Below are 27,856 nucleotides of genomic sequence, written 5' to 3'. Positions count from 1 at the left end.
GTTGCATTCCCTCCTCCAGGGGATCTTCCCAACCAGGGATCGAATCCCAGGTCTCCTGAACTACAGGCAGATTCTTTATATTTTAGCCACCAGGGAAGCCCCAAGGTGATGAACAAATCAACAGTACATGATAAAGTACTTGATAGAGTGCCCCATGTATGTGAATGAGCTGTTATATTACCCATGTTCTGATCCCACTGTCTTCCACGTATCTTCCTGTCATAAGTAAGGTATACAAGCATTCCTGATTTGAACAGTGTTCTAACACCTGAGCCTGATAGTGTATGTTTGTTTAGGTCTAAGTGAAATTGAGACTTTCTAGTCTACATGCTCGGAGAAGGCGATGGCACCCCACTCCAGTATTCTTGCCTAGAAAATCCCATGGACGGAGGAGCCTGGTAGGCTGCAGTCCATGGGGTCGCGAAGAGTCGGACACAACTAAGTGACTTCACTTTCACTTTTCACTTTCATGCATTGGAGAAGGAAATGGCAACCCACTCCAGTGTTCTTGCCTGGAGAATCCCATGGACGGGGGAGCCTGGTGGGCTGCCGTCTATGGGTTGCACAGAGTCGGACACGACAAGCAACTTAGCAGCAGCAGCACCAGCAGTCTACATGCTGTTAATCACGGGTTGCTAGTTACTCTCTGATTTTCATTTTCTTATTTACAAAAGTGAGAGCTTTGGACCAGATGGTATCTAGAATTTATCTTTCCCTTTTATGATATAATTAAGGAAAGTGAAAGAATGAGCCCAGCACCTTCATTTACTAATTGATCATTTTTTATTTCCTTCAAGTCTTTGTCCTTATCCATGCATGTTCTTAGTACTCACAGATAAAGTTTATTTTTTGCTTTATTCCATGCATTAAACTTTTCCCATGTGACTGCATTGCCTTTATTACTTCAGTGGTACATAGTATTCTGAGTATTCTGTAGAGTTGATGACCTTCAGTTACTTAGTCATCTTCCTGTTTTTAAACATTCATATATTATTTTAAGTCTTAGCATTCTTTTCTGTTCTCTCTTTCAGTACTGGTTTTACAGGAAATTCACAGTTACCGAAACAGTACAGAACTAAAAACTGTCTATTTATAGTCAAACAGCTGGCAAGCATTTATGACACTACATGCTTATTAGCCAAATCCGGAAATGGCTATCCACAATACTGTTGATTAGCTGTATTGTATTCTCAGGTGGATCTAATGGTAAAGAACCTACCTGCCAATGCAAGAGACTGGTTCAACCGCTGGGTCAGGAAGACCCCCTGGAGGAGGTCACGGCAACCTGCTTCAGTATTCTTGCCTGGAGAATCCCATGGACAGAGGAGCCTGGAGGACCCTAGTCCATAGGGTCTCAAAGGGTCAAACACGACTAAAGCAACTAAACACACATAGCATGGGCTAGGATCAAATGTTAGTGCTTTTAAGAAGCTCTAAGTGTAGATTTCTAGGTTAAGATCTACTGCATTCAGGTTAAGATTGATCAGGAAATTCTGGCTTCCTTTAACTGATAAATGATTTTTTTTTTAAAAAACCCTCTTAGTAATGACCTTTTTTTTTTTTTTTTTTTTTTTCTAATTACACCTAGTACATTGTGATTTTAGGGAAATTAAACCTTCCTACCCTCACTGGCCCTCTTGTGTTTTTCCCACCAAATCTCTCAGCCTAACCTCTGAGATAGATTCATGTATATTATCCAGGACTTGATATGCATATGTATATAACACCATACAGCAGCAACAATTTTTAATAAGGCCATATAAAGGGAACTTTGAAATACTGTATGATATCACTCACATGTGGAAAAAAGATAAACTCAGAGAAACAGAGGTGAAATGGTGATTACCAAGAATTGGGAGAGGGTGGAAGTCATGAAGAGATGTTGCTCAAAGGATACAAACTCCCAGTTATAAGATTATTAAGTTTGGGAATTGAATGTACAGTTTAGTTCAGTTTAGTTCAGTCGCTCGGTTGTGTCCCACTCTTTGCAACTGCAGCACCCCAGGCCTCCCTGTCCATCACCAACTCCCAGAGCTCACTCAGACTCATGGCCATCACATCCGTGATGCCATCCAACCATCTCATTCTCTGTCATCCCCTTCTCCTCCGGCCTTTAATCTTTCCCAGCATCAGGGTCTTTTCCAATGAGTCGGTTCTTCACATCAGGTGGCTACCGGACTAGAGTTTCAGCTTCAGCATCAGTCCTTCCAATGAATATTCAGGACTGATTTCCTTTAGGATTGACTGGTTGGATCTCCTTGCAGTCCAAGGGACTCTCAAGAGTCTTCTCCAACACCATAGTTCAAAAGCATCAATTCTTTGATGCTCGGCTTTCTTTATAGTCCAACTCTCACATCCATACATGAAAGTGAAAGTGGAGTCTCTCAGTCATGTCCGACTCTTTGCTACCCTATGGACTGTAGCCCACCAGGCTCCTCAGTCCATGGAATTTTTCAGGCAAGAGTACTGGAGTGGGTTGCCATTTCCTTCTCCAGAGGATCTTCTCAACCTAGGGATCGAAACCCAGGTCTCCTGCACTTCAGGCAGATGCTTTACTGTCTGAGCCACCAGGGAATCTCACAAATCATCCATACATGACTACTGGAAAAACCATAGCTTTGACTAGACGGATCTTTGTTGGCAAAGTAATGTCTCTACTTTTTAACATGCTGCCTAGGTTGGTCATAGGTTTTCTTCCAAGGAGCAAGCATCTTTTAATTTCATGGCTGCAGTCACCATCTGCAGTGATTTTGAAGGCCCCTGAATAAAGTTTGTCACTGTTTCCATTGTTTCCCCATCTATTTGCCATGATGTGATAGGACCTGATGCCATGATCTTAGTTTTCTGAATATTGAGTTTTAAGCTATTTCACTCTCCTCTTTCACTTTCCTCAAGAGGCTCTTTAGTTCTTCATTGCTTGCTGCCGTAAGCGTGGTGTCATCTGCATATCTGAGGTTATTGATATTTCTCCCGGCAATCTTAATTCCAGCTTATACTTCATCCAGCCCAGCTTTTGTACAGTGTGGTGATTATAGCTAGTAATATGATTGGGATTTACATTTATAATAACTAAAACTAAAAAAAAAATGTAAAGGTAAAAGCAAAATGCTCTATCAGTAATAAAATAATGCCCCCGTAATTCCTCATGATTGTTTGTAGTAAATTAGGTAGCCTAAAGTTACTTTCTCACTTTTCCTCTAAAGTAATATTCATGTTTTATTTATTATATGCTAAGTAATAATTCAAACACATTTAATAGACCTATTACCTCTATACATGTTAAAAAGTGATACTTGCCAATAGCCTTATTCTTTCTAACAAAAATAACTTTTTTTTCCTTAGCAAGGTCAGCATTGGATGCGGTTGTACGTTGTAAGTATTTCCTCTCAATATTTTACATATAGTTTATTCTTTTTCTCTTAAGTTATAAGGAAACTATTTGATTGGATAGCTCAATATTTTGGGTGTTTGTTTATAATGGATATTTTGTTCCATTAATGTTTTTTAACTTCAGTATTTTAAGTATAGAAAGTACGTAAAAGGAGAATTCCTAGCTAGACTTAGTTTGTGAGCAGATATTCAGTGATGCATCAGGCATATGTGGAGTGGAAATGAAGAGTAACAATCCCAAACCTCCCACATCCTGGCTTTGTAAAATAAACCTTAAAAATAACTAGATAAATTATATTTGCCCTCAGTGAAGATCATGTTACTTGTTCCATTTGTATTCATTTTTAGTTTGTTTCCTAGGAGATTCTGTGTGTGTGTGTGTGTGTGTGTGTGTGTGTGTGTTTTGAGGCTCTTTGAAACTCTCAGGAAAAAAAAAAAACTAGCATGTAGTTTGAAATATATATATATATGTGTGTATATATATATATATATATCTTGGTGTTTGCATAATGCCCTTTGTGGTTTGAGATATGAAGCAAACTAAACAGAATCTGTTGACATTTTTTTCTTTGGAAAAAAAAAAATTTTTTTTTTCTCTCCAAAGCTACAAAACCTCCCAGATATAAATGTGGAATCTCAAAAGCTTGCCCTGAGAAGCATTTTGCTTTTAAAATGGCAAGTGGAGCAGCCAATGTGGTGGGACCCAAAATCTGCCTAGAGGACAATGTGTAAGTGCTTATCAATTTGGAAGTATAAGGTGCACTATTAAATTTTAGCAAATTGAATCTGAGTTTATTGGATCTTTTGAAAATGTATTGGGCATGCCTTTACTAAAGAAAAGTGATTTCTATTTCCATCGTGCAGTTTTCCCCATTCATTTAAGGAGTCTTAAAGTTCTTAAATTTTGTATGAGTGTGATAAGAACGTAGCATTTATCCAGCTTCATGTATAGATGAGAGTTTTCCTCTGAAAGAATTTTCTAAATCCCATCTGATAGTCATAGAAACAGATGGCTATTTCATTTTGATTCCTAAGTAATAGGGGAAAAGTTAATTCATTTAAATTAATTAAAATTAAAGTTCACTTCCTTGGTCATACCAACCATATTTCAAGTGCTAATAGCTACATGCAGCTTGTGCCTACCCAATGTAACAGCACAGGTAGAAAGCATTTCCATCACTGCAGAAAGTCCAAGTAGGATTATTTTTGTCAACTAGACTGCCCTAGATAATGAATGCTTTATCTTACAAACCAACATTTCTCATTTTAAATGTTTGAATGCTGCCTGCTGAAGTGTGAAGTAGCCCAGTAATAACCTCAAGTCTGTCATGGCCCAGAACTGCTTGCCACTAAACTGAATGGTTTCCTTTATTGAGATGCTCTGCAAAGTATACCTTTTCGGCTTTTTTAGTCTCCTACTTCTGTGTCACTTGTCGTGAAGTTCCTGGATTAGAAAAATGTTCTTTGACCCACTCAGTCTAAAGTTGGACACCTCCACCTCACTTCACTCACCCCCATCAATGTTCATCACGCCCTTGCCATCACACATGTTCTGGGCAGTGTGTACCATATTTTCTAATTATTCTAATTATCATTTCTAAGTTCCTGGCTCTGAAGTCACAAACCCTGCTTTTTGTTGGTTGCTTCTAATCAGGTCTTGTCTGAAAAATTAGATATATGATAGGCTTTACATAAAATAATATATGTGCCATTTAATTATATAGAGTAAAGAGTGAGGTAATTTTATAGATAGGAGGAAATGAGGCAGTTTTTCCCAGCTTTTTGTCTTTTCTTTTTAATATAGAAGCGCTAACATTTTTATTCTCACCCCTCTTTTCAGTTAGCTGTGTGTAGGATTTAGCCTCTTAGAATAAAACTTTTACTGTAAAATTAAAAGCTTGAGCCAGGTGATCCTAAGGTCCCTGCTCATTTCCTTTATCCTCATGCTGATGATAATCCATTGTTCATCAGTCGTCCTCTGATGTCTCATAATAGTCTTGCTTTACTGAATTGAAAGCATTTGGCTTTTCGAAGTTTGTAGATTTTGCATTAAGTAACATCCTTCCCATTACCTTAGAATGTTCCATTCCCTCTTTTCACCTTGTTTGGAGATATTTGATCCTGAATAATAAGTAGGAAGTTCTCTTAGAATGCCCAGCCCATTCATGACAGGCTATCTTCATATTATCTCTGCCCCCTTGAAGCATGTAAGTTTTAATTCAAAGAAGAGATTAAACTAGTAAATAATAACAGGTTGTCTATTCACAGATTATAAGTTAAAAAGAAGAGAGAAGTGTATTAAGCAGTGGAGTCTGGTAAAAAAAAAAAAAAAGTATTGACTCAGAGCCAGAGAATTTGGTTCTAGCATAGTGGGCATGTCATGTAGAATTTATATTTCAGTTTGTTTAACCATAAAACTGAGACAGGCCACCTGTCCATCCACTTTTCAGGAATTATTCTGCCATTCCTGTGAGAGAGTGAATAATTGATGGGATTTTATAGTTATGCCCCCGGCCCTGAAATCTAGTCCTTGAAACAGGGGACTGAACTATTGACCAGGGATCCCTAGTAGAGAACCGGTAGGGACAATTCAGTCTAGTGCTTTCTTTCCAGTATGTTCTAATTCTGTATTGATTTTTCCATAAAAATTTTAAAGAAGTCTGAATTTTCTTAGCATCATTCATTCCATCCACTTTTTATTCAACAGGTATTTACTGAGCACAGTTCCTGCTCTCATGGAACACACAGTCTGGTAGGGAGAAGGATATTTAAGAAGTAAATGCAAAGAAATAGTTAGAAATTGTGGCACACCCTGCCCAGAGCAGCGGGGTGTGATAGATACTGATGGGGGCAGTGAGATGAGATAAAGGTGTCCAACTTTAGACTGAGTGGGTCAAGGAATGTTTCTCTAAAACAGTGATATTTAGTCTGAGAATTAAAGGATAAGAAGGAAGACCGCCAGGGGAAGACCATTCTAAAGAGCAAGCTTGAAGGCCCAACGTGGGAAAGAGCTGGAGAGAAGTGGATAACGGCCAGGTCGTTGGAACTTATAGGCCGTGCAGAAAAGGAGATGAGATCTTTTTCAGAGAGTGTTCAGAGGTTGTTGAAGGTTTTCAAACTCTGGCATGTCTTCACTTCGTTTATATTGAAGAAAATGATCTGACTGCTGGATAACATGATGAGAGAAGTAAGAGTAGACAGAGCAATTGGAGGGCCTTTCCCAGGTGCTGGCACAGCCTTTCGATTCCCCCTCTGCCACACACAGTTAGCAAGAGACTTGTTTGCATGTGTGCTCACTGAAATATGTAAGTGGATCCTAAGAATACATAAGTAGAAATTTTAATATTTTCCTACACATGCTGTAAGTATACACAAACTCATTTTGCAGACTACTAGTCCAGATCAGTGCTTCTCAGTGGGGGCAGTTTTCTCCCTAGGGGAAACTTGTCAAGGTCTGTGGACATTTTGGGGCATCAAAGTTATGGAGGTGCTGCTTGTAGAGACCGAGGATGCTCTTAAATTTCCTACAGTGCACAGGACAGCCCTTCCTCATGAATTATCAAACCTATAATATCATCGTAGACTAAGATTTAGAAACCCCAATGCAAACAAAGATTAAAATAGGGTCATGGTCATGGTTTAAAGGACAAGTAGATGCCGTCAAGATATATTATGGAGATTAGATGGATTTCAAACTTCTCATTAGTTAGAAATATTTAGAAAATCCCAGGTATAAATATGAGGTGTCACATGATACATGAATTATAGCTTTTTTTTTTTTTTAGAGAATTGGGGATAATTTTTTTAGATATTGGAAATAATACTTCATCTTTTATTATAATCTTAATGTTTGGTACACAAGTTATGTGGTGGACTATTTTGAGGGATATTTTTTTTTTCCACATTGGCGAGCAAGATAGGATTTTTGGCTGGGAGGACCAAAAGATAAAACCAAGGATATGATGTAGGTACTTACATAATCATTTTAAATGTAACTGTATAAAAATATAAGAACCATTCTAAGCTCATGAGTGGGAAAACAAAACAGCCAGCCAGCCAGCTGGCTAGATTTGACCCATGGGCTGTAGTTTGTTAAACCCTTCTCTAAACAAATCATTTTAAGGCATAATAGCTGGAACATGTTGTAGGTATTTGAAACAGAACTGTATTCGAAGGTGTAGAATCTGTCTATAGAGTATTTAATCATTTTCTTTAACTATTTGCCTGCAGGTGTGGAGTGGTGGGGGGGACCTTCATATTCATGAAAGAGAAAAAAGATTTCAGCTTGTGTTAGTACTGGGTGACTAACCTGTATACATTTAAGATCTTTACTGATTTGTCCTTTGCTGGCTATAGGTTCCCCCTGATTGAAGTTTGGTTTTTAAAACTTGATAAGCTACTGCCCTCTTGTGGGAAGCCCGTGTCACCATGTAGCTTTGTTGGCTTTCTTCGCTCTCTGATATACACAGCTGCTGCCGCTCACTGCAAATGATCTCTCCTGGAGAAGACACCGTGATGCTTAATTATAACTCTAATGGTTGATTAATCATCGCTGTGGCTTCTTCACATTAGTGATGGCTATAACACATTTGCAAAAGGAATAGAACAGATGTACTTCGAAGCTTCCCTGTTTTATGCAGCAGTCTTGTTTGGTACTTCTTACAGACCACCTTTAAAACCTGGTTTTGCACACATATAGAAAAGATCTATGTTTTATTTAACTATTCCTGGGTCAGGAAGATCTAGAGAAGGGATAGGCTACCCACTCCAGTATTCTTCGGATTCCCTTGTGGCTCAGCTGGTAAGGAATCCACCTGCAATGTGGGAGACCTGGGTTTGATCCCTGGGTTGGGAAGATCCCCTGGAGAAAGGAAAGGCTACCCACTCCAGTATTCTGGCCTGGAGAGTTCCACGGACTCTATAGTCCTTGGGGTCACAAAGAGTTGGACATGACTGAGCAACTTTGACTTTGACTTTCACTTTTTCAGTTTTGCAGAACAAGTGAAATTTTGAAGGCAGATTCACGAGTATGAGTAGATAGTCAAATGCTACTAAGTCGTGTCCAACTCTGCGTCCCCATGGACTGTAGCCTTCCAGGGTCCTCTGTTCATGGAATTCTCCAGGCAAGAATACTGGAGTGGGCTGCCATTTCCTTCTCCAGGGAATCTTCCTGACCCGGGGATAGAACTCTGCATTACAGGCAGATTCTTTACCATCTGAGCCACCAGGGAAGCCAAAATTTTACAAGTCAAAATTTTATGCTTTTCCTTTTTCAGTAGATCTTGGAGTAGAGTTTTTCTTTTACTTTTCAGTTTTGAAAAAATTACAGAAATTGCAGGCAGTTGCAAAGATAGTACAGAGAGATCCCATGTGCTCTTTACCCATTTTCCCCATGGTTAGATCTTACAAAATTATAGTACAGTATCAGAATGGAAATTGGCAATGAGTACAGTGTCTGTGTATAGTTAGGACTAGAGATCTCTTCAATAAAATTGGAAATACCAAGGGAATATTTCATGCAAGGATGAGCACAATAAAGGACAGAAACAAAGGACCTAACAGAAACAGAAGAGATTAAGAAGAGGTGGCAAGAATACAAAGAAGAGGTTTACAAGAAAGGTCTTAATGACCTGGATAAGCATGATGGTATGGTCACTCACACATCCTGGAGTATGAAGTCAAGTGAGCCTTAGGAAGCATTACTACAAAGAAAGCTAATGGAGGTGACGAAATTCCAGCTGAGCTATTTAAAATTCTAAAAGATGATGCTGTTAATGTGCTACACTCAATGTTTGAGCAAATTTGGAAAACTCGGCAATGGCCACAGGACTGGAAAAGGTCAGTTTTCATTACAATCCCGAAGAAGGACAATGCAGTGACTGTTCAAACTATTGTACAATTGTGCTTATTTCACATGCTAGCAAAGTAATGCTCAAAATCCTTCAAGCTAGGCTTTAGCAGTTTGTGTACCAAGAACTTGCAGATGTACAAGCTGGGTTTAGGAAAGGCAGAGGAACCAGAGATCAAATTGCCTACATTCATTGGGTCATGGAGAAACCAAGGGATTTCCAGAAAAACACCTACTTCTGCTTCATTGACTATTCTAAAGCCTTTGAATGTGTGGATCACAACAAACTGGAAAATTCTTCAAGAGATGGAGTACCAGACCACCTTACCTGACTCCTGAGAAAGCTGTATGCAGGTCAAGAAGCAGCAGTTAGAACCGGACATGGAACAACTGACTGGTTCAAAATTGGAAAAGATGTACAATAAAGCTGTATATTGTCACCCTGCTTATTTAACTTATATGCAGAGTACATCATGCAAAGTGCCAGACGGGATGAATCACAAGCTGGAATCAAGACTAACCTCAAATACACAGATAATATCACTCTAATGGCAGCAAGTGAAGAGGTACAGAGAACTTCTTGATGAGGGTCAAAAAGGAGAGTGAAAAAGCTGGCTTGAAACTCAGTATTCAAAAAACTAAGATCATGGCATCTGGTCCATCACTTCATGGCAAATAGAAATAGAAAAAGTGGAAGCAGTGACAAATTTTATTTTCTTGCACTCCAAAATCACTGCAGATAGTGACTACAGCCACAAAATTAAAAGATGCTTCCTCCTTGGAAGAAAAGCTATGACAAACCTAGACAGTGTATTAAAAAGCAGAGACATCACTTTGCTGACTTTGGTTTGAGAATATTTTATAAATAGAATCATATAATATGTAAGCATTTGAGATTGGGTTTTTTTTTCATTCAGCATAATGGTCTTGAAATATTATTATGTATTAATAATTTGCTCCTATTTTAATGCTGAGTAGTACTCTGTGGATATACCACAGTTTAGCTATGGCTCACAAATTTTAATAAGCTACATTTTCGGTGTGTTTTTCAATTTTTCACTTCAGGCTTCTTTGACCCATAGGTTATGTAGAAGTATATTGCTTAGTTTCCAAATGTGTGGAGAATTTCCTGTTATCTTTTATTGTTGATTTCATTGTGGTTGGAGACACATTTGACATGATTTCAGTACTTCTAAATTTGTTGAGGTTTACTTAATGGCCCATGATATGGTCTATCTTAGTATATTCTGGAAGAATGGGTGCTTGGAAAGAATGTATATTTGTCAGCAAGTAGAATATTCTTTAAATGTCAATTAGACCCTGATGGTTAATGCTGCTGTTGAGTTCTGTATACTCTTTTTAATTTCCTGTCTTTCAACTGTTGAGAGAGGGATATTGACATGTCCAACTGTAATCATAGATTTGTCTTTTTCACCTATCTGTTCTACCTGGGTTTGCTTCACATGTTTTATACCTTGATTGCCTGGTACACACACTTGGGATGGCTATGTCTTCTTGCTAGATTGACCCTTTGATCATTATGCAAACTTCCTCTCTGTCTCTGATATTTTTCTTTGCTCAGAAATCTATTTAAATTGATGTTAATATAGCCATTCCTGTTTGCTTTTGTTTAAACAGCTTTATTGAGATATAGCTCATTTGCTGTACATTTACAGTACATCCATTTAAAATACAGAGTCAATGGATTTTAGTACATTCGCAGGTGTGTGCACCCATTGCCACAGTCAGTTTTAGAACATTATCATACCTCAGAAGGGACGCTGTGTCCTTCAGTTATTGTCCTCCTGCTCCTTTCCCACTGTTCTCTGCTCTGTCTGCCCTCTCCCCAAGCAGCCCTAAGTAACTGCCAAGTTTACTTTCTGTCTCTATAGATTTGCCTATTTTGGACATTTTATGTATATATATATATATATATATATATAATATGTAGGTATTTTTGGTGATCAGCTTCTTCACTAAGCGTAGTGTTTTCAGGGTTCATCCATGTTATAGTATATATCAGTACTTCACTTCTTTTTATGGCTGAATGATAGTCCATTGTATAGATATGTCACATTTTGTTTAGTTTCATTAATTTCATTTCCATTCATTAGTTTGTAGACTTCTGGGTTGTTTCTACCTATTTCTTATAAACAGCATGTAGTTAAGTCCTATTTTAATCCACCATCCCGATTTCTATCTTCGTTGGATATTTTTGACCTTTTTATACTTATTATAATTATTGATGTGTTCAGGCTTAAGCCTGCCATTGTATTACTTTCTGTTATCTGTTTTTTGTTTCTGTTTTCTTTTACTGCCTTCCTGTGAGTTATATGAACATTTTTAAAGACTTTTTATTTATTTATTGTGTGTATCTCTTTGTATAGCTTTTTTAGTGCTTGCTTTTGAAATTTACTATCTGGCCCATTACAGAAAAATTTTGCTGACTCAAAGTCTAGACTTAAGAAAATGAGGTAGAAAATGTTCATTGTCCAGAGTAAAATTAAAAGTATGTTATGTTTGTAGATATTAGGAATAGCACAAAAGTTGAGAAAGTTATCTTTCAGTGAGTCAACAAAAACATCACATCATTGACAGACAAGTGGAATTCCAGCATATGTCTTTATTGTTCACTGTTTCAGGTTTTTTGACTTTGTTTTATTCTTTAAATGAAATAACATGCAACATTTGTGTTGGAATTTTACTTGTTCATCACTTGCTACCATAGGTTAAGTAAAATGAGTTCCATGAAAATCATAACACATTCTGTGAGAATCAGTGGCTAAGTGAAATTTATAATCAAGTATGTATTTTATTATTTGGAAATTGTGTGCTTCAGATCCTTTCTGTCAGTAAAAATTATAATAAACTTACATTGTTGGTTGAGAATGTAATTATTTCAAATAGGTAGGAGATAGAAACAGTCTAAATATCTGTTGAGAGATGGATAAAGGACAGATAGATGTATCATGTATGAGTAGTGTGTATTCACATAGATGCATACTCACTTCCCCACCACCTCAAACCACTTCTTAATCATTTAACAGCACATCACTGTGAATTTTTAGAATAAAAGGTACCTACACTTTTAATTTAATAATTTTAATTCAACAAACTGAACTGATAACAAGCAAATATTTTTCTCGTACCTTCCATTTCACAGTATTTATTATCTTTACATAATGGTCTGTGAGCTGCCTGTGGAGGTTGATTACCACAGAATGACATTGCAAGTCTTATAGTTCAATGCTGTAATTATATGAATACAGTATTCCTGCTTCTGGGTATTGAGAAATTTTGCATCAGTAATCACTAAGAGAATGTTCACAATTAAATTAAATCTTCTTGCTTTCAGAGTATAAAAGATTTTGGTAGCATCTCACCTCTGTTTCATGTCCTATTAACTTTGCAGAAAGGACACTAGAGTTTACCCTTGTTTATTCCCTTGAGAATGGTGCAGGCTGTGAGCATAATGTCCATGTGTTTGTTGGATTTTCTAAAATGGTCTTTCATAATCTGATGCAGGGCAGCAAGAAAGAGTCTAGTATTTTGACTGTAATACTTTTTAATATATATTTCTATTTGTGAAATCTTACTTAAGAATGTTGCTTTTAAATTATTCAGTGTTAGACTGTCTTCTCTGACCTGGTAGAGACCTTTCAGTCTCCACTGTGGTATTAAACAGCTGTGTGTATATATAACATTCCCAACTGGTTTTTTTTTTTGGTTTTTTTTTTTTGGCATGAATGGCTTTCCCTGATGGAGTTTATATGCAATATCTTAATTCTAAATTTGTCTTAACTTTTCCCCCTTCAGTTTAATGAGTGGTGTTAAGAATAATGTTGGAAGAGGAATCAATGTTGCCTTGGTAAATGGTAAGAATAATTATTTTACCTTACAGGTATGGTAGATATAAGGGTATAGTGGTATATAGGTATATTTATATGGCCCAAAATAAAACAGACTCTTATATCAAGAGATCAGGTAAGAAAGCGTCAAGCTTGACATTAAAGCTCTCCCCTGACCTTCCCACAACATCAGCTATGAGTAGAGATGAGACACTGCATTTCAGTGTTTACATCATGTTCTCTTGGAAGCATCCAACTTGCTGTGCAGTGTATAGAGAGCCTCCCATGAGATTGTCAGGGTACAACATTATCTAACAATTGATGAATTCTTGCTGCAGATATTGGAATCCTAACATAATATGTCAGAATGATCTCTGTTCGTTTCTAAGGCAAACCATTCAGTATCATGGTAATCCAAGCCTATGCCCCGATCAGTAACACTGAAGAAGCAGAAATTGAATGGTTCTATGAAGACCTACAAGACCTTTTGGAACTAACACCCAAAAAAGATGTCCTTTTCATTATAGGGGACTGGAATGCAAAAGTTGGAAGTCAAGAAACACCTGGAGTAACAGGCAAATTTGGCCTTGGAATACTAAATGAAGCAGGGCAAAGGCTAATAGAGTTTTGCCAAGAGAACACACTGGTCATAGCAAACACCCTCTTCCAACACCACAAGAGAAGACTCTACACATGGACATGACCAGATGGTCAACACCAAAATCAGACTGATTATATTCTTTGCAGCCAAAGATGGAGAAGCTCTATACAGTCAGCAAAAACAAGACTGGGAGCTGACTGTGGCTCAGATCATGAACTCCATATTGCCAAATTCAGACTTAAATTGAAGAAAGTAGGGAAAACCACTATTCAGGTATGACCTAAATCAAATCCTTTATGATTATACAGTGGAAGTGAGAAATAGATTGAAGGGCCTAGATCTGATAGACAGAGTGCCTGATGAACTCTGGACAAGAGGTTTGTGACATTGTACAGGAGACAGGAATCAAACTATCCCCAAGAAAAAGAAATGCAAAAAAGCAAAATGGCTGTCTGGGGAGGCCTTACAAATAGCTGTGAGAAGAAGAGAAGCGAAAAGAAAAGGAGAAAAGGAAAGATATACCCATATGAATGCAGAGTTCCAAAGAATAGCAAAGAGATAAGAAAGCCTTCCTCAGTGATCAGTGCAAAGAAATAGAGGAAAACAATAGAATGGGAAAGACTAGAGATCTCTTGAAGAAAATTAGAGATACCAAGGGAACATTTCAGGCAAAGACGGGCTCAATAAAGAACAGAAATGATATGGATGTAACAGAAGCAGAAGATATTAAGAGGTGGCAAGAATACACAGAAGAACTGTACAAAAAAGATGTTCATGACCCAGATGATCACGATGGTGTGATCACTCACCTAGAGCTAGACATCCTGGAATATGAAGTCAAGTGGGCCTTAAGAAGCACCAAAGAATTGATGCTTTTGAACTGTGGTGTTGGAGAAGAGTCTTGAGAGACCTTTGGACTGCAAGGAGATCCAGCCCGTCCATCCTAAAGGAGATCAGTCCTGCGTGTTCAATGGAAAGACTGATGTTGAAACTGAAACAATAGTACTTTGGCCACTTGATGCGAAGAGCTGACTCATTTGAAAAGACCCTGATGCTGGGAAAGATTGAAGGCAGGAGGAAAAGGGAATGACAGATAATGAGATGGTTGGATGACATCACTGACTCAATGGACATGAGTTTGAGTAAACTCCAGGAGTTGGTGATGGATGAGGAGGCCTGGTGTGCTGCGGTCCATGGGGTTGCAAAGAGTCAGACACGATTGAGCAACTGAACTGAACTGAACGTGATATAGACTGACATGAATGCGGGTATGTAGAATGACAGAAGGTGCTGGAGTATTTCATATGGTGTGGGGTTGAATGAAGAGTCAAAATCAGTTGTAATTTTTCAGTATTGTCCACACTGAATCTTGAACATCTCAAGTGTTCTTGAAAAATCACATCTGAATATATGAACCTGTGAAATGAGACCCAACTGCATACTTCTCTTTTTGGCACAGTCACCCTCTGAAGAGTCACCCTCTGGGGAGAAGAGAATCCACACCCACCTTCTCTAGTTCGTACTGTAGGAAAATAATTTCTATAGCTTTCACAATGAGAGAGATATTTTTGTTTCTAGTTTCTGCATTTTCCTATGTATAAAAGATTCTATGCATATTTGTCCAATTGATAGCAAATAAAACGTTTTAAAAGAAAATTAAATACAAATTTTTTTGCAAGATTGCTTTAATAACAGAAAATAGCATGGATTCATTTTTTTTTTAAGGTTTATGTATTTGTGGGTAATTTTTAAATAAGAGAAGACGGTAACACATAAGGATGAAAAATATATAACTTTGAATTTGAATTGTCTAAAGTCAGTAGTAATTTCTGTTTGCTACTCTTCAGCTTACAAAATTAATGAGAAAGTCCTATTCAAAAATTACCCTTTTAGAAAAAAATTTTAGATGCATGCAATTCAAATTTTAAGTATTTGTCATAATAATTCTCTGCTAATGGATTCACATTGGACAAGATCATATGTCCTATACAATGTAGAGTATATTTCAGTTACGTAATTTGCTATGAATTCAATCTCTTTTAGGCAAAACGGGAGAACTAATAGACACCAGATATTTTGACATGTGGGGAGGAAGTAAGTATGAATTACGTGTAACTGTTCTGTTGCTTGCACTAAATTATACCAATATAATGTAGTCCATTGATGAGAAAATAATGGTACTATTTGGTTTTCATTTTGTTTCTTTTCACTGAATGTCCAGCTCATATTTAAATGATTAGTCATACTGGATGCACTTCGCTTTTTTATAAAAATTGTTGGTGATGTCTAATTAAGAGCAGTGATAATCACACTTGAGATTTGTTAAAGTCTGAGTCCTGTTTTCTGCAGGACAACTAATTCAAAGCTTTAGGCTGCTTTGGGTTTCTGTCTGAAATCTCTCAAAAAAAAAAGAATAATTTGAAGAAGGGCTTAACTGGTGTAATCGTGTTTACCTTACTGAATTGATTTTTTTGCATAAAATTTTCAGTCTCAAAACTAAGTTCATAACCAGGATTATTATTCAAATAGATGAATATTTGAGAGAAGGAGTAGAATTTCCTTTCCAGTGTACTGTACTTAGAGCAGTCCACAGATACTCTTCCTAATTTGGCAGTTCCAAGGAGCAGGTGGAAATTAGTCACCAGCCTGCAGAGGGAAGGACCTGGCACCTCAAAGAAGGTGGTGCCTGAAAGAGAGAGACTTCTTCCTCAAGTCTAAAGGAAGGCCAACACTGATTTAACTGTTGATTCTTTTCTAAGTTGAGGCTCTCCCCTGCACCTCCTCATCCACTTTATGAATTCCCTGGAAGCCAGCAGTTGTTAGGCTTCCCAGTTTTATTTTGTTCTCAGACCATTGAGCTTTTCTAATATTTCTTCAGCCTGTGATGAGATGCCATGTATTATTTATTTTTTAAATGAGATCAGAACTTTTCATGTTGTCAAAACGTGTATGTTGTCAACTTAAAATGTGCCATGAGTTTTAGATTCTAAAGGAATAATTGGTTCTAACAAAATTTATCACATGGAAAACCTCTTATAAAACTGTTGTTGAAATCAGTCATGTGACCAGAAGCTCTAGTATTTCATCTCAGGTCAGCAAACTACGCTGAAAATACCCCTCAAATTTAGAAGTAGTTGCCATCTTTAGATTTAAATAGAAGTTATTTGTTAGCTGCTCTGTTACATTTTTTTCTGAATTAAAAATGCTATTATTTTAAGATAGAATCCAGTTTTAGAGAAATCTTTGGAACCTTTGCTGTGGAAAGAAACTGAATAGTTTTGAAGTAGTATTAGACTTGGGCATTTAGGAATCTGATATTGTAAGGAGTTCAAGATGTAGAATGATTTGTATTGATAGTTCCCAGTCAGCCTCTTTGGTATCACCAGTTTATAGTCACCAACATGGTTTAATCCTTTGTGAATCTTAATATTGCAGATGAAGCAGCTAATGACTGCAATATTTGCCTTAATTAGTTTGACTTTTAGTGATAACTAGCTTACATTTCTTCCCCTAGTTTATAGTAAGTAGATATTCCCAGAAGATTCCTTAAATCACTATGGATGTATGTACACTTGTCCCGCAGTATCTGCAGGGGACTGGTTCCAGGACCCTCTACAGATAGCTCGTAATCTTCAGGTGCTCAAGTTCCATAATTGGCCCTCCGTACCTGCAGTTCTGCATCCTCGGATTCAACTAAATGAGGATCACATGGTACTGTAGGATTTATTGAAAACAAATCTGTGTATAAGTGGACTCCTGAGCTCAAACCCCTGTTGTTCAAGGGTCAGCTGTGTACATATTTATATTATTTTTTAAAAATTACAGATCCTTTTGTGCAGTAAATAAAAGTTCTCTTCTTTAGAAAAGTATCTGTGCAAACAAATTTACATATACTCAGGGAGTCCATGAACCTTTCTCCTGTCTCCTAAACTTCTTACTTGAAATCATGTCATACTTTAATATGCTATGGATTTTTCATTTAGCCCCTGGAGTGTCAGTTTGAAACATACACAGGGTGGATCAGAATTGGGAAATTTTAAGTTTATATGAAACTTAATTTTTATCCTGTTCATAAGATTTGCTTCTCTTTTGGTTTCTCTACATTAGAAATTATCAATTTACAAACACTTCATTTTTTGTACTGTTAAGTTCTAAGAGATTATCATGATGGTTAGTCATTAAAAAAAAATAAAACACTTAACCCTTTCTGTTTTTTTTCAGATGTGGCCCCATTTATTGAGTTTCTGAAGGCCATACAAGATGGAACAATAGTCTTAATGGGAACATATGATGATGGAGCAACCAAGTATGTAAATTTCAAAATTTATGCAACCTTGCAGGTCTATAATTTATAATAACATAAGCAAAACATTTTCAATGAAAAAATGTATAAAACAGTCAAGTAATCCAACTTTCAGATAAACACTGTTAACTTAAAAAAATTTTTCTTTCTGTGTAATTATCATTCATCTATGATTGCAAAATTAGAGTCACATTGTACATAAAGTTTGTTATACTCTTTTATGTTCTGTTTTTAACAACTGTAAATTGTTTTCTCTGACAATAATATTCTTTAGTACCATTTTCTTATGGCATTTCCCAAAGTGTGTCTGTCCTGTGAAACCCCAGTCCTTTAAAACTGTAATGGCTCTTCTAATCTTTTATCATGTTAAGTTTCTAGGTCATTTTACCCTCCTGGTTGCATTTCTTGGGCATTCTCTAGGTGATCATTGTCCCTCTTAAAATGAAGCCCCAAGTTGGACATAGTGTTCCCGAAGTGGTCTGGCCAGTACAGGGTACAGTGGAGGTGCTCACTCACCATGTTTGAGAAATTACGGTTAATGTTCATGAAGACTAGTGATGCATTCATGTTCTTTAGGCAGTCACGTCACGGTGTTCGTCAACTTAAAGTCTCAGATCTCTTCATTTGATCTCAGAGGTTTTTTGTTTGTTTTTTTTTAAATCACTGACAAGTCAGGTCCTTCTCCCCATTCAGAACTTGGTTTTGTTTAATGTGAATGAAGACTTTATATTCATATATCCTTGTTAAATTTAATTTTGCTGTTATTGGCCCACTTGGTCTTGATGCTGACATTTGTCCTATGAGATTTCCATTGTCTAGGCTTTGTACTCTCTCCAGAGTCATTCAGATTTCTAAATCTAAGTCATCAATGATAAACATGTTTACTACAGGCAGTGTGCCAACTGGAGACCACTTCTGAGGGATTCATCTGTTAGTCAGCTGCAGAAACTACTTTTTAGTTTCCAATGTACTCTAATAGGCATACTGTCCAGTTGCTGTTTAATTATTTAATTTTCTGAGACTGTCAGATGCCTGCTTGAAATTCATGGATAATGCTAATTATAATACCCTGGCTTACTGCCCCAAAACTGCTTATAAAGCTGAAAGTATGAGATGATGTTTACATGGCTTTATTAATCTAGCCCCCTTCCTACTACTCTTTCTCTTTATTTTCTTATTCTTTTCTTTAATACTCACAGGATCTCCTTCTTGTAATCCATTCTAAAATTTTGCTAGGAGTTAGATTTAGTTTTATTGAATTATTGTTTTTAAAAATTCCCTTGTTTTTTTTAAAAAACTGAAATATTTAACTTTTAACGTCTTAACATCTTCACTTTCCATGATGCTTCTAAAATAACTGACATTACCTTGAAGATTATATTAACAAGTTCCTTAAGAAATTAAGTGTGTCACGTGTGGGCCTCGAGGCTTAAATTTAAAGTACTTAATATGAACATCCCTGAGCCACTCTTCCCTTTTTATGTTGATCAAAGAGTGTTTGCCTCTTTGGATGCCTGGAAAAGACAGTTGTGTTTTGATCTCGATACCCTATCATTCTCCTGAAACAGTGGATCCCTTCATTATTTATACTTGGCAGCAAAATTTCTCTCTGTGGCCTTTAGTAGTTTTATGAACCTCATCTCATTTTGAGCACTCAGGTCTTCCTGGTAGTAGTATTAAAAAGTGTTGTCATTAGTAACATGGTTTGCCTTGTATTTTTGCACACTTCCTTTTCTTAATTTGAACCCATCATGGGATAGACGTGGACTCTGGCTGTTCACACCCAGATTGTTCCAGTGTCAGTTATGTATCTCCAGAATTAATGCTGTGTATAAATGTATTAGTTACACTGCACTGCCTTTTAAAGAAATGGGATATTTTGACATCTGCTATATCAAGCACTCAAAATATTGACTGTGTTGCATAGTTTTCAACATTTCTTTGAACCATGAAATCATCTTTTATTTAGTTACATAGAAGATAGCAAAAAGGAATAATAAAACCTCTCAAATTCTACATAAGCAGATTAGAAAACTTCAGAAATTGTTGAGGAAGTTGTCTTGTTATTAACTTGTAGTTAGCTAGACACAGGGATATATGGCATGGGTGCCCAAGCCCACCCCCAGGTTTGATTATTCACTGGGAGGAATTCAGGACTCAGCTTATAGACCTGCTCACTCAGGGCTATGATTTGTTACAGCAAAAGGATGCAGAGCAGAATCCGTGAAGGGCAGCTAGTTCAGAGTGGAGTCTGGAGGGAACGAGGGCACCAGGCCTGAGTTTCCAAGAGTCCTCTCCCAAGCGGAGTGACACAGAACATGCTTAATTCCTCTAGCAAGAGATTGTGACAACACTGGGATGTGCTGTCCACCAGGGAAGCTTATTAGAGCTCACGGCCCAGGGTTTTTACCGGGAGCTGGTCATGAGGCACCGTATGCCTTATGCATCCCCAAATTCCAGATTCCCAGCCAGAAAGTAGGTGTTTGGTATAAACTACTTTGTTTGCACAGTTTAGACACATGAGAGCCATTCTGATCAGTTATGAGAATGGGGGAGCCTCCCCAAATCCAAGCTTCCAGAGCCAGCCAAGGACCAGTCTTGCTCTTAGGCCTTTCTAAGTCCTGCTGTAGTAATCCTTTTCTGCTTAGGACCTCAGGGTATTCTCAAAGGAAAGTAAGGAAAGATGAGCAGAATCAAAATGGAAAGCTCAGTTTTATGTTGCTGCTATATTGGTTAGTTTATTCATGCAGATCAAAACAACAACTTCTAAAATTTGGAAATCCAGAAGGAAAAATGACTGTCCTTCATTATATTTCTTAATTGTAAAGTTTTTTAGATAAGAAAAAATCGCAATGTACTTCTGGCAGGGGGCCAGGCCTGCATTTGGATAACCACCATGTGAAGGCATTTTTTGTGTATGAAGCAATCTCTTGGCATTTGTGAACCTAACATTCAGCTATTTACAAGCAGCCCTGAAGCCTGCACCCTGAGGTGCAATTTGTGATTTTTCTGAGATGTAACTGACTGAAGCCCGTAGGCCTTCCTCCAGGAGGTTGTCACTAGGCTGCACTAGTAAGCACGACCTCTATTCTGCACCATTTATTCTAGATAAAGCAGCAAAATTCACTACTAGTGCTGATACCAGTAAAAGGTTCTAATTAAGGGGCCAGCAGTAGAACATTTGAATAAACTAAAGAGTGGAATGTAATAGTCTGCAAATCCATGACATACTAACACTTCAGAAGCAAGAAAACAGTTCAGACAATACTTTGAGGGGATGTCCATCTACTACAGAAATTGCTTACCAAGTAGGCAGATGAATGAAAGTGATAGCAATTCAGGTAAGGACGATTACAAGAAACACAGCTACAGACCCACTTTGGGGAGAAAGCCAGACGCAAGTACGTGTAGTTGTGTGTGAAGGTGTCAGAATCTTCAGAAGCTGAGACTTCACTGGTCCTTTTGCACAGCCATTTCATTTATTTTGATTTCCCTTGGTTATAAATGCATCAGTTGATACAGTTATGAATCTGAAAGACTAAGTATTCCAGGTCTGCCCCTGATTTTCTCACCGATTCTTATGACCTTTCCCAGGAGGGCAGCAGTGCCCAAGCTGTGGTTAAAACAGCTTCACTGCCCCCTGGCTGTGACTAGTTGTGAAGGGCTAATGACATATGTAGCTCTGTCCTGTTCATGAAGCTTTGTTTTTTTTTAACATAAAGTATCCTGTTTATCTTCAGGTTAGTTACATGAGAACTGCCTTGCCAGTTTCAGATACTTCACATAAAATATTTAATGCTCTAAAAATATTTGAAAAACTTGAGTCATTTTGCGAACATTTGAAGTTAACAGAAAAAGTCAGGTCTCATATTTGCTTGTAGAATTGAGTATAAACTCATTGTATGTCAAATAAAATTATTTTTTAAATGTTATCAATCCCAATCAGTAATCAGGACTTTCCTATGGATAAATGTGTTATTATCTCTTCAGGCAGAATTACTGTTATGAAGTAGATATAAGTAAACATAGTGTTAGAAACATCCAGATTTCTATTAGCACTTACCTTAATTCTACTCAAATGTAATTTACAAAGAGTTTAGTGGAGATTCAAAGTGATTTTTAATTTTACGAAGATGTTGACTACTTAAGATCTTGTATTAACCTGAATAGGTACCTACTGACAAAAAATGACAGTTTCCCATTTTTATTTGATGGAATATAAATGAAAATGAACTGTTGTGAAATTAAGACACAAAAAAAGGTACTTCTAAATAGCATAAGCTAGAAATTTATTTGCTAGATTTCATAACTTTCATCATTAAAGAATTCAAATAGTAGGAAGGTTACTCTGATAAAATTTATTTTTTTATGTTCTCTTATTTAAGCCAGGGTTTTCTCATTTATTTCATGGTTGTATGTTAAATATTGTAAGTGTATCAGTATTCCTTAGACCACATACAGTACACTACATTTATTGTATCATTCTTTTTCTCTTCTTCAAGACTCAATGATGAGGCCCGGCGGCTGATTGCTGAATTGGGGAGTACATCTATTACTCATCTTGGTTTCAGAGACAACTGGGTCTTCTGTGGTGGAAAAGGCATTAAGACAAAAAGCCCTTTTGAACAGGTTAGTGTCTCAGACTTCATAATTAATGGGCAACAGCAATTGTGTGAAACCATACACTATGTATTCCTATCCCAGTTATTTGCAACTTAGATAAAGCAGACATTAAATATGTTTCCATAATATATTTCCATATTTTTTCATAGGTTCCTGGCAATCAGTTATTTGAAATAACCATGATACTATTTTAATTTTAAAATTTAAAAAAGTCAAATTCTACATGAAATTTTTTTCCTATGTGACAATGCATTGGCCTATGATTACTTGTATCATAAGACCTTTAGGAAGGTGGTTATTAAAAATTTTAGCTGAACTTTTGATATTAGAATCAATGAAGTACAGATATACTTTAGAACTTAGAAGAATGTAAACTTATATTTGACTTACAAAGGATCTTTAAAGACCATCTGCGGTGTTTTGTTCTTTCAGTTCCTCTTTGAAGGTCTGCCACTGTATGCCAGACCCCAAGCATTGCTCATTTAATATCTTGAACACTAATTTATATGTTGATAGAAGTGTTAATGAAATGAGTATACTTAATTATGTTATTGCAGATATGCAGTTTGCTAAAGTACTATACTGTGGTTGTGTTCCAACAGCACATAAAGAACAATAAGGACACAAATAAATACGAAGGATGGCCTGAAGTTGTAGAAATGGAAGGATGCATTCCCCAGAAGCAAGACTGACGTGGAGAAAACTGAAGGGAGCACACTTTCACTGTTAGTGGGAAAGCCCTACCAGAAAAACTACATGTAAATATTTTAAGAGCATGCAGCCATTTCGGTGTGTGCATGTCCATTATCTCTTTTGATATCAGGATTATTTATTGCTAACGTAAATAGCTGTCTTTGTAAATAGTCATCATAATGAGCAAATCACTGAACCATTTTCAAGCACATCTCTCTAATGGTACAATATTCAGACCATGATGCTAATGGCATCTTTTAATTCTAAAAGCATACCAATGGCTAACTGAACAGATATGAAAAATATATTGATATATACTAGTCGCTGTGAAAATCTATCATGGAACGATATGGATTTTAGGGAGCAGACTTTTCTTTTACATATATATATGTATATTGCCTTCTGATGATAGTATCTTTTAAATTAAAAAGATATTGGGCTGTAATGTTACTTTACAGTCTGACTCCCCTGTTGTATTTCTTTTCTTAGTCTTTCTCTTCCCTTCCCAAGAAACCTATAAATAAAATAAGAAAACATATCAAATACATGAAAAGCACAACAGAATTCTTTGTTTAATGTACACAGTACAAAGTAAATATATAAATGTAGTGGCATTCAGGACTGTAGCTTGATGGATTTTGTGTTAGCAGTGTGAATAACTTGATTTTGCATAAGCTAGTCAGAGTGAGGCAGGAGGGGGCAACTCCCCAGAGCTGAGGAATCTGGCCAGGTCCCTTCCCCAGCCTTAGTAGGTCATTCAGGACAGCATATCAGTACAGTTAGAACCTTTCTGGCCTAAGTTTTCCTTATTTAATTGTTCTCAGCCTTGACCAAGTGGTTTGGAAAGAGGCAAACTTTAATGTCACAATGATTTTAGATTGTAAACCCAGAGATTCTGTATTTACTTTCATCTGACTTCTGATAGTAATTTTTGCCTGAAAAGATAACAACATATTTATTTATCAATAAAAAAGTCCTATTGAAGTGATTGGGACTGATAACAGTTAAGAAATACTTTTATTTGATACACAGTGACTTCATACCCAATTCTACCTAAAAATATAAGAAATCCAACTTTTTTGTTAGCTTCAGATGTTCAAAAAATGACTCAAGTTTCTTAAAATATTTTTAGGGCATTAAATATTATGTGTGAAATATCTTAAACTGGAACATAAAAAATGTAATCAACAAACTGCCACTCACAGTAAAAGGCAGTACTTCAATTTTGGATCTAAATTTTAGATGTACATAAAGAAAAACTAAAAGCAGTATTTTTTATTTTGCTATAAACTGAGTTGGAAGTTATTAAATATCAATGAGTTTTGGGGTACTGTTTCTTCCCTCAAACTGAATGTAATTCATGAATCAATGCACCTTACACATCTAAGCAATTTTTGTAAACTTTTCAGATTTTTGGTGCTGATACAGTAAATCACTTTCAGCATGTGTATTTTAACATTTCAAATACTTTCCGTGATTCTGTAAATTAAAAAAATAGCTATTTTACAGTTCCAGGGATTGTGAAATAAGTGTTGCTTTTTTTTTTTAAGTAATGAGAATAAATATTCTTGGTTTTGCATTTGTGATTTTTTTTTTTTTGTATTATCTGGCAAAGTAATATACCTACAGAACTTCACATTGAGGTTTTATTGTCCTGCTTAACATGCAAAATTTAAGTCATTCCTATGGTTAAACACACTAATATCCTCAGGATATATCTTAACACGGATAGAATTTAAGTATCTAGATGACAAGACTTCTGTTACAAGATAAGGACTAACATGATCACTTTAGAGGTGTGTAAAATGCCAAAAGATTGGTTATTTAATTGCTTTCATGCAGTTTGCTATTGTTTCAGTTCTGTCTTGTATGGTTTATGTCAACATAACTTTGAAAGCAATAATTTTACTGTATTTTACTTTCAGATAGCTTTTAAAAATCAGCATTGTAAATGCAACAATGCTCATTTAGTGTTCAGAATTTTCATTAAAATCAGAAATTTAGCATTGACACTTTGGTCTTTTAAATGGTGTTTAAGGACTTATGGATGTGTATTTTTTATTTGTAAACATAGATACAGTCCCAAGATAAGTTTATTATGATATGCCTGTTAAAATACAGCAAAGACAGTAGGAAAAAAGTGTTATCTAGGGAATTAAAGAAAAATTGAGCCAGAATCTTTATATTCCTGACTTTGATTAAAATTTATCATTGTTCTTTCTATGTTGTATTCATTTTCAAATGAATTATCTGATATTTTGTAATTTTTTTTGCCAGATGAAGCTCAATGCCTTTAGCCTGAAATGCACTTTATACTTAGTTTATACATATTATAAATAAATTGACCCCTCCAAAAAGATGATAGTTTCATTCAATTTGGTTGACACGCCCCATTTTTAAATGAAAGAATGAGAAATGTGCTGTGTTCAGTTAGGAAAGCAGTTGAAAGTAGAAATGCATTTAGAATATTTTTTAAAATGAACATGAAAGGGGAAAAATTGCTTGTGTTGATCAGGAAAAAGATTTGCCACTCAACCTCTTCAATTGGGCCTTCTATAGCAATAAGTGCATGTAAACGAGGAGTGGATAAAGTACCAGAATTTACTTTTTCTTAAGCATTACTCAGAAGCATTCCCAGCAAGTCCCTTCCCAGGGTGACTCTTCTTTTGCATACCTGGTTTTTGATCATTACATGCCAGTAGCTAGTTAATCTCTGTTTCCCTCAAAGCTCCCTTGATTTTTTTTTAATTTACTTATTTTTAATTGAAGAATAATTGCCACTGATGAAAGAAATCAAAGATGACACAAATAGGTGGAGAAACATACCATGTTCATGGATTAGAAGAATCAATATAGTGAAAATGAGTTTACTACCCAAAGCAATCTATAGATTCAGTGCAGTCCCTATCAAGCTACCAACAGTATCTTTCAGAGAACTAGAACAAATAATTTCACAATTTGTATGGAAATACAAAAAGCCTTGAATAGCCAAAGCAATCTTAAGAAAGAAAAATGGAACTGGAGGAATCAACCTGCCTGGCTTCAGGCTATACTACAAAGCAACAGTCATCAAGACAGTGTGGTACTGGCACAAAGACAGAAACATAGATCAATGGAACAAAATAGAAAGCCCAGAGATAAATCCAAGTACCTATGGACACCTTATCTTTGACAAAGGAAGCACGAATATACAATGGAGAAAAGACAATCTCTTTAACAAGTGGTGCTGGGAAAACTGGTCAACCACTTGTAAGGGAATGAAATTAGAACACTTTCTAACACCATACACAAATATAAACTCAAAATGGATTAAAGATCTAAATGTAAGACCAGAAACTAAAACTCCTAGAGGAAAACATAGGCAAAACACTCTCTGACATAAATCATAGCAGGATCCTCATGACCCACCTCCCAGAGTAATGGAAATAAAAGAAAATGGGACCTAATTAAACTTAAAATCTTTTTCACAATGAAAGAAACTATAAGCAAGGTAAAAAGACAGCCTTCAGAATTGGAGAAAATAATAGCAAATGAAGCAACTGACAATCTCAAAATTATACAAGCAACTCCAGAAAAATAAGTGACCCAATCAAAAAATGGGCCAAAGAACTAAACAGACATTTCTCCAAAGAAGACATCCAGATGGCTAACAAACACATGAAAAGATGCTCAACATCACTCATTATCAGAGAAATGCAAATCAAAATCACAATGAGGACCATCTCACACTGGTCAGAATGACTGCTATCCAAAAGTCTACAAAAAATAAATGCTGGAGAGGGTGCAGAGAAAAAGGAACCGTCTTACACTGTTGGTGGGAATGCAAACTAGTACAGCCACTATGGAGAACAGTGTGGAGGTTCCTTAAAAAACTGGAAATAGAACTGCCATATGACCCAGCGCTCAGCCTTCTTCACAGTCCAACTCTCACATCCATACATGACCACAGGAAAAATCATAGCCTTGACTAGACGAACCTTTGTTGGCAAAGTAATGTCTCTGCTTTTGAATATGCTATCTAGGTTGGTCATAACTTTCCTTCCAAGGAGTAAGTGTCTTTTAATTTCATGGCTGCAGTCACCATCTGTAGTGATTTTGGAGCCCAGAAAAATAAAGTCTGACACTGTTTCCACTGTTTCCCCATCTATTTCCCATGAAGTGATAGGACCGGATGCCATGATCTTCGTTCTCTGAATGTTGAGCTTTAAGCCAACTTTTTCACTCTCCACTTTCACTTTCATCAAGAGGGTTTTTAGTTCCTCTTCACTTTCTGCCATAAGGGTGGTGTCATCTGCATATCTGAGGTTATTGATATTTCTGCGGGCAATCTTGATTCCAGCTTGTGTTTCTTCCAGTCCAGCGTTTCTCATGATGTACTGTGCATATAAGTTAAATAAACAGGGTGACAATATACAGCCTTGACGAACTCCTTTTCCTATTTGGAACCAGTCTGTTGTTCCATGTCCAGTTCTAACTGTTGCTTCCTGACCTGCATACAGATTTCTTAAGAGGCAGGTCAGGTGGTCTGGTATTCCCATCTCTTTCAGAAT

The 27,856-nt window shown here is 36.6% G+C and overlaps 1 protein-coding gene across 2 annotated transcripts in view; it reads left to right on the top strand.

Moving 5' to 3' along the window:
• Positions 1-25,529, top strand: part of FAM3C (FAM3 metabolism regulating signaling molecule C) — a 54,065-nt gene extending 28,536 nt beyond the window's left edge. For both annotated transcript variants that reach the window (XM_006049638.3, XM_025291411.2), the window contains exons 4-10: positions 3,343-3,372; positions 3,995-4,118; positions 13,055-13,113; positions 15,731-15,781; positions 17,909-17,993; positions 22,493-22,619; positions 23,216-25,529. In XM_006049638.3, coding sequence (XP_006049700.1) covers positions 3,343-3,372; positions 3,995-4,118; positions 13,055-13,113; positions 15,731-15,781; positions 17,909-17,993; positions 22,493-22,619; positions 23,216-23,305 — 566 coding nt within the window. In that variant the 3' untranslated portion in view covers positions 23,306-25,529. The remainder of the gene's footprint in view (positions 1-3,342; positions 3,373-3,994; positions 4,119-13,054; positions 13,114-15,730; positions 15,782-17,908; positions 17,994-22,492; positions 22,620-23,215) is intronic.
• The last annotated feature ends 2,327 nt before the right edge of the window (positions 25,530-27,856 follow it).

Source organism: Bubalus bubalis, chromosome 8, assembly GCF_019923935.1.
Source record: "Bubalus bubalis isolate 160015118507 breed Murrah chromosome 8, NDDB_SH_1, whole genome shotgun sequence".
Classification (NCBI taxonomy): Eukaryota; Metazoa; Chordata; class Mammalia; order Artiodactyla; family Bovidae; genus Bubalus; species Bubalus bubalis.
This window is presented reverse-complemented; position numbering and strand designations above follow the sequence as displayed.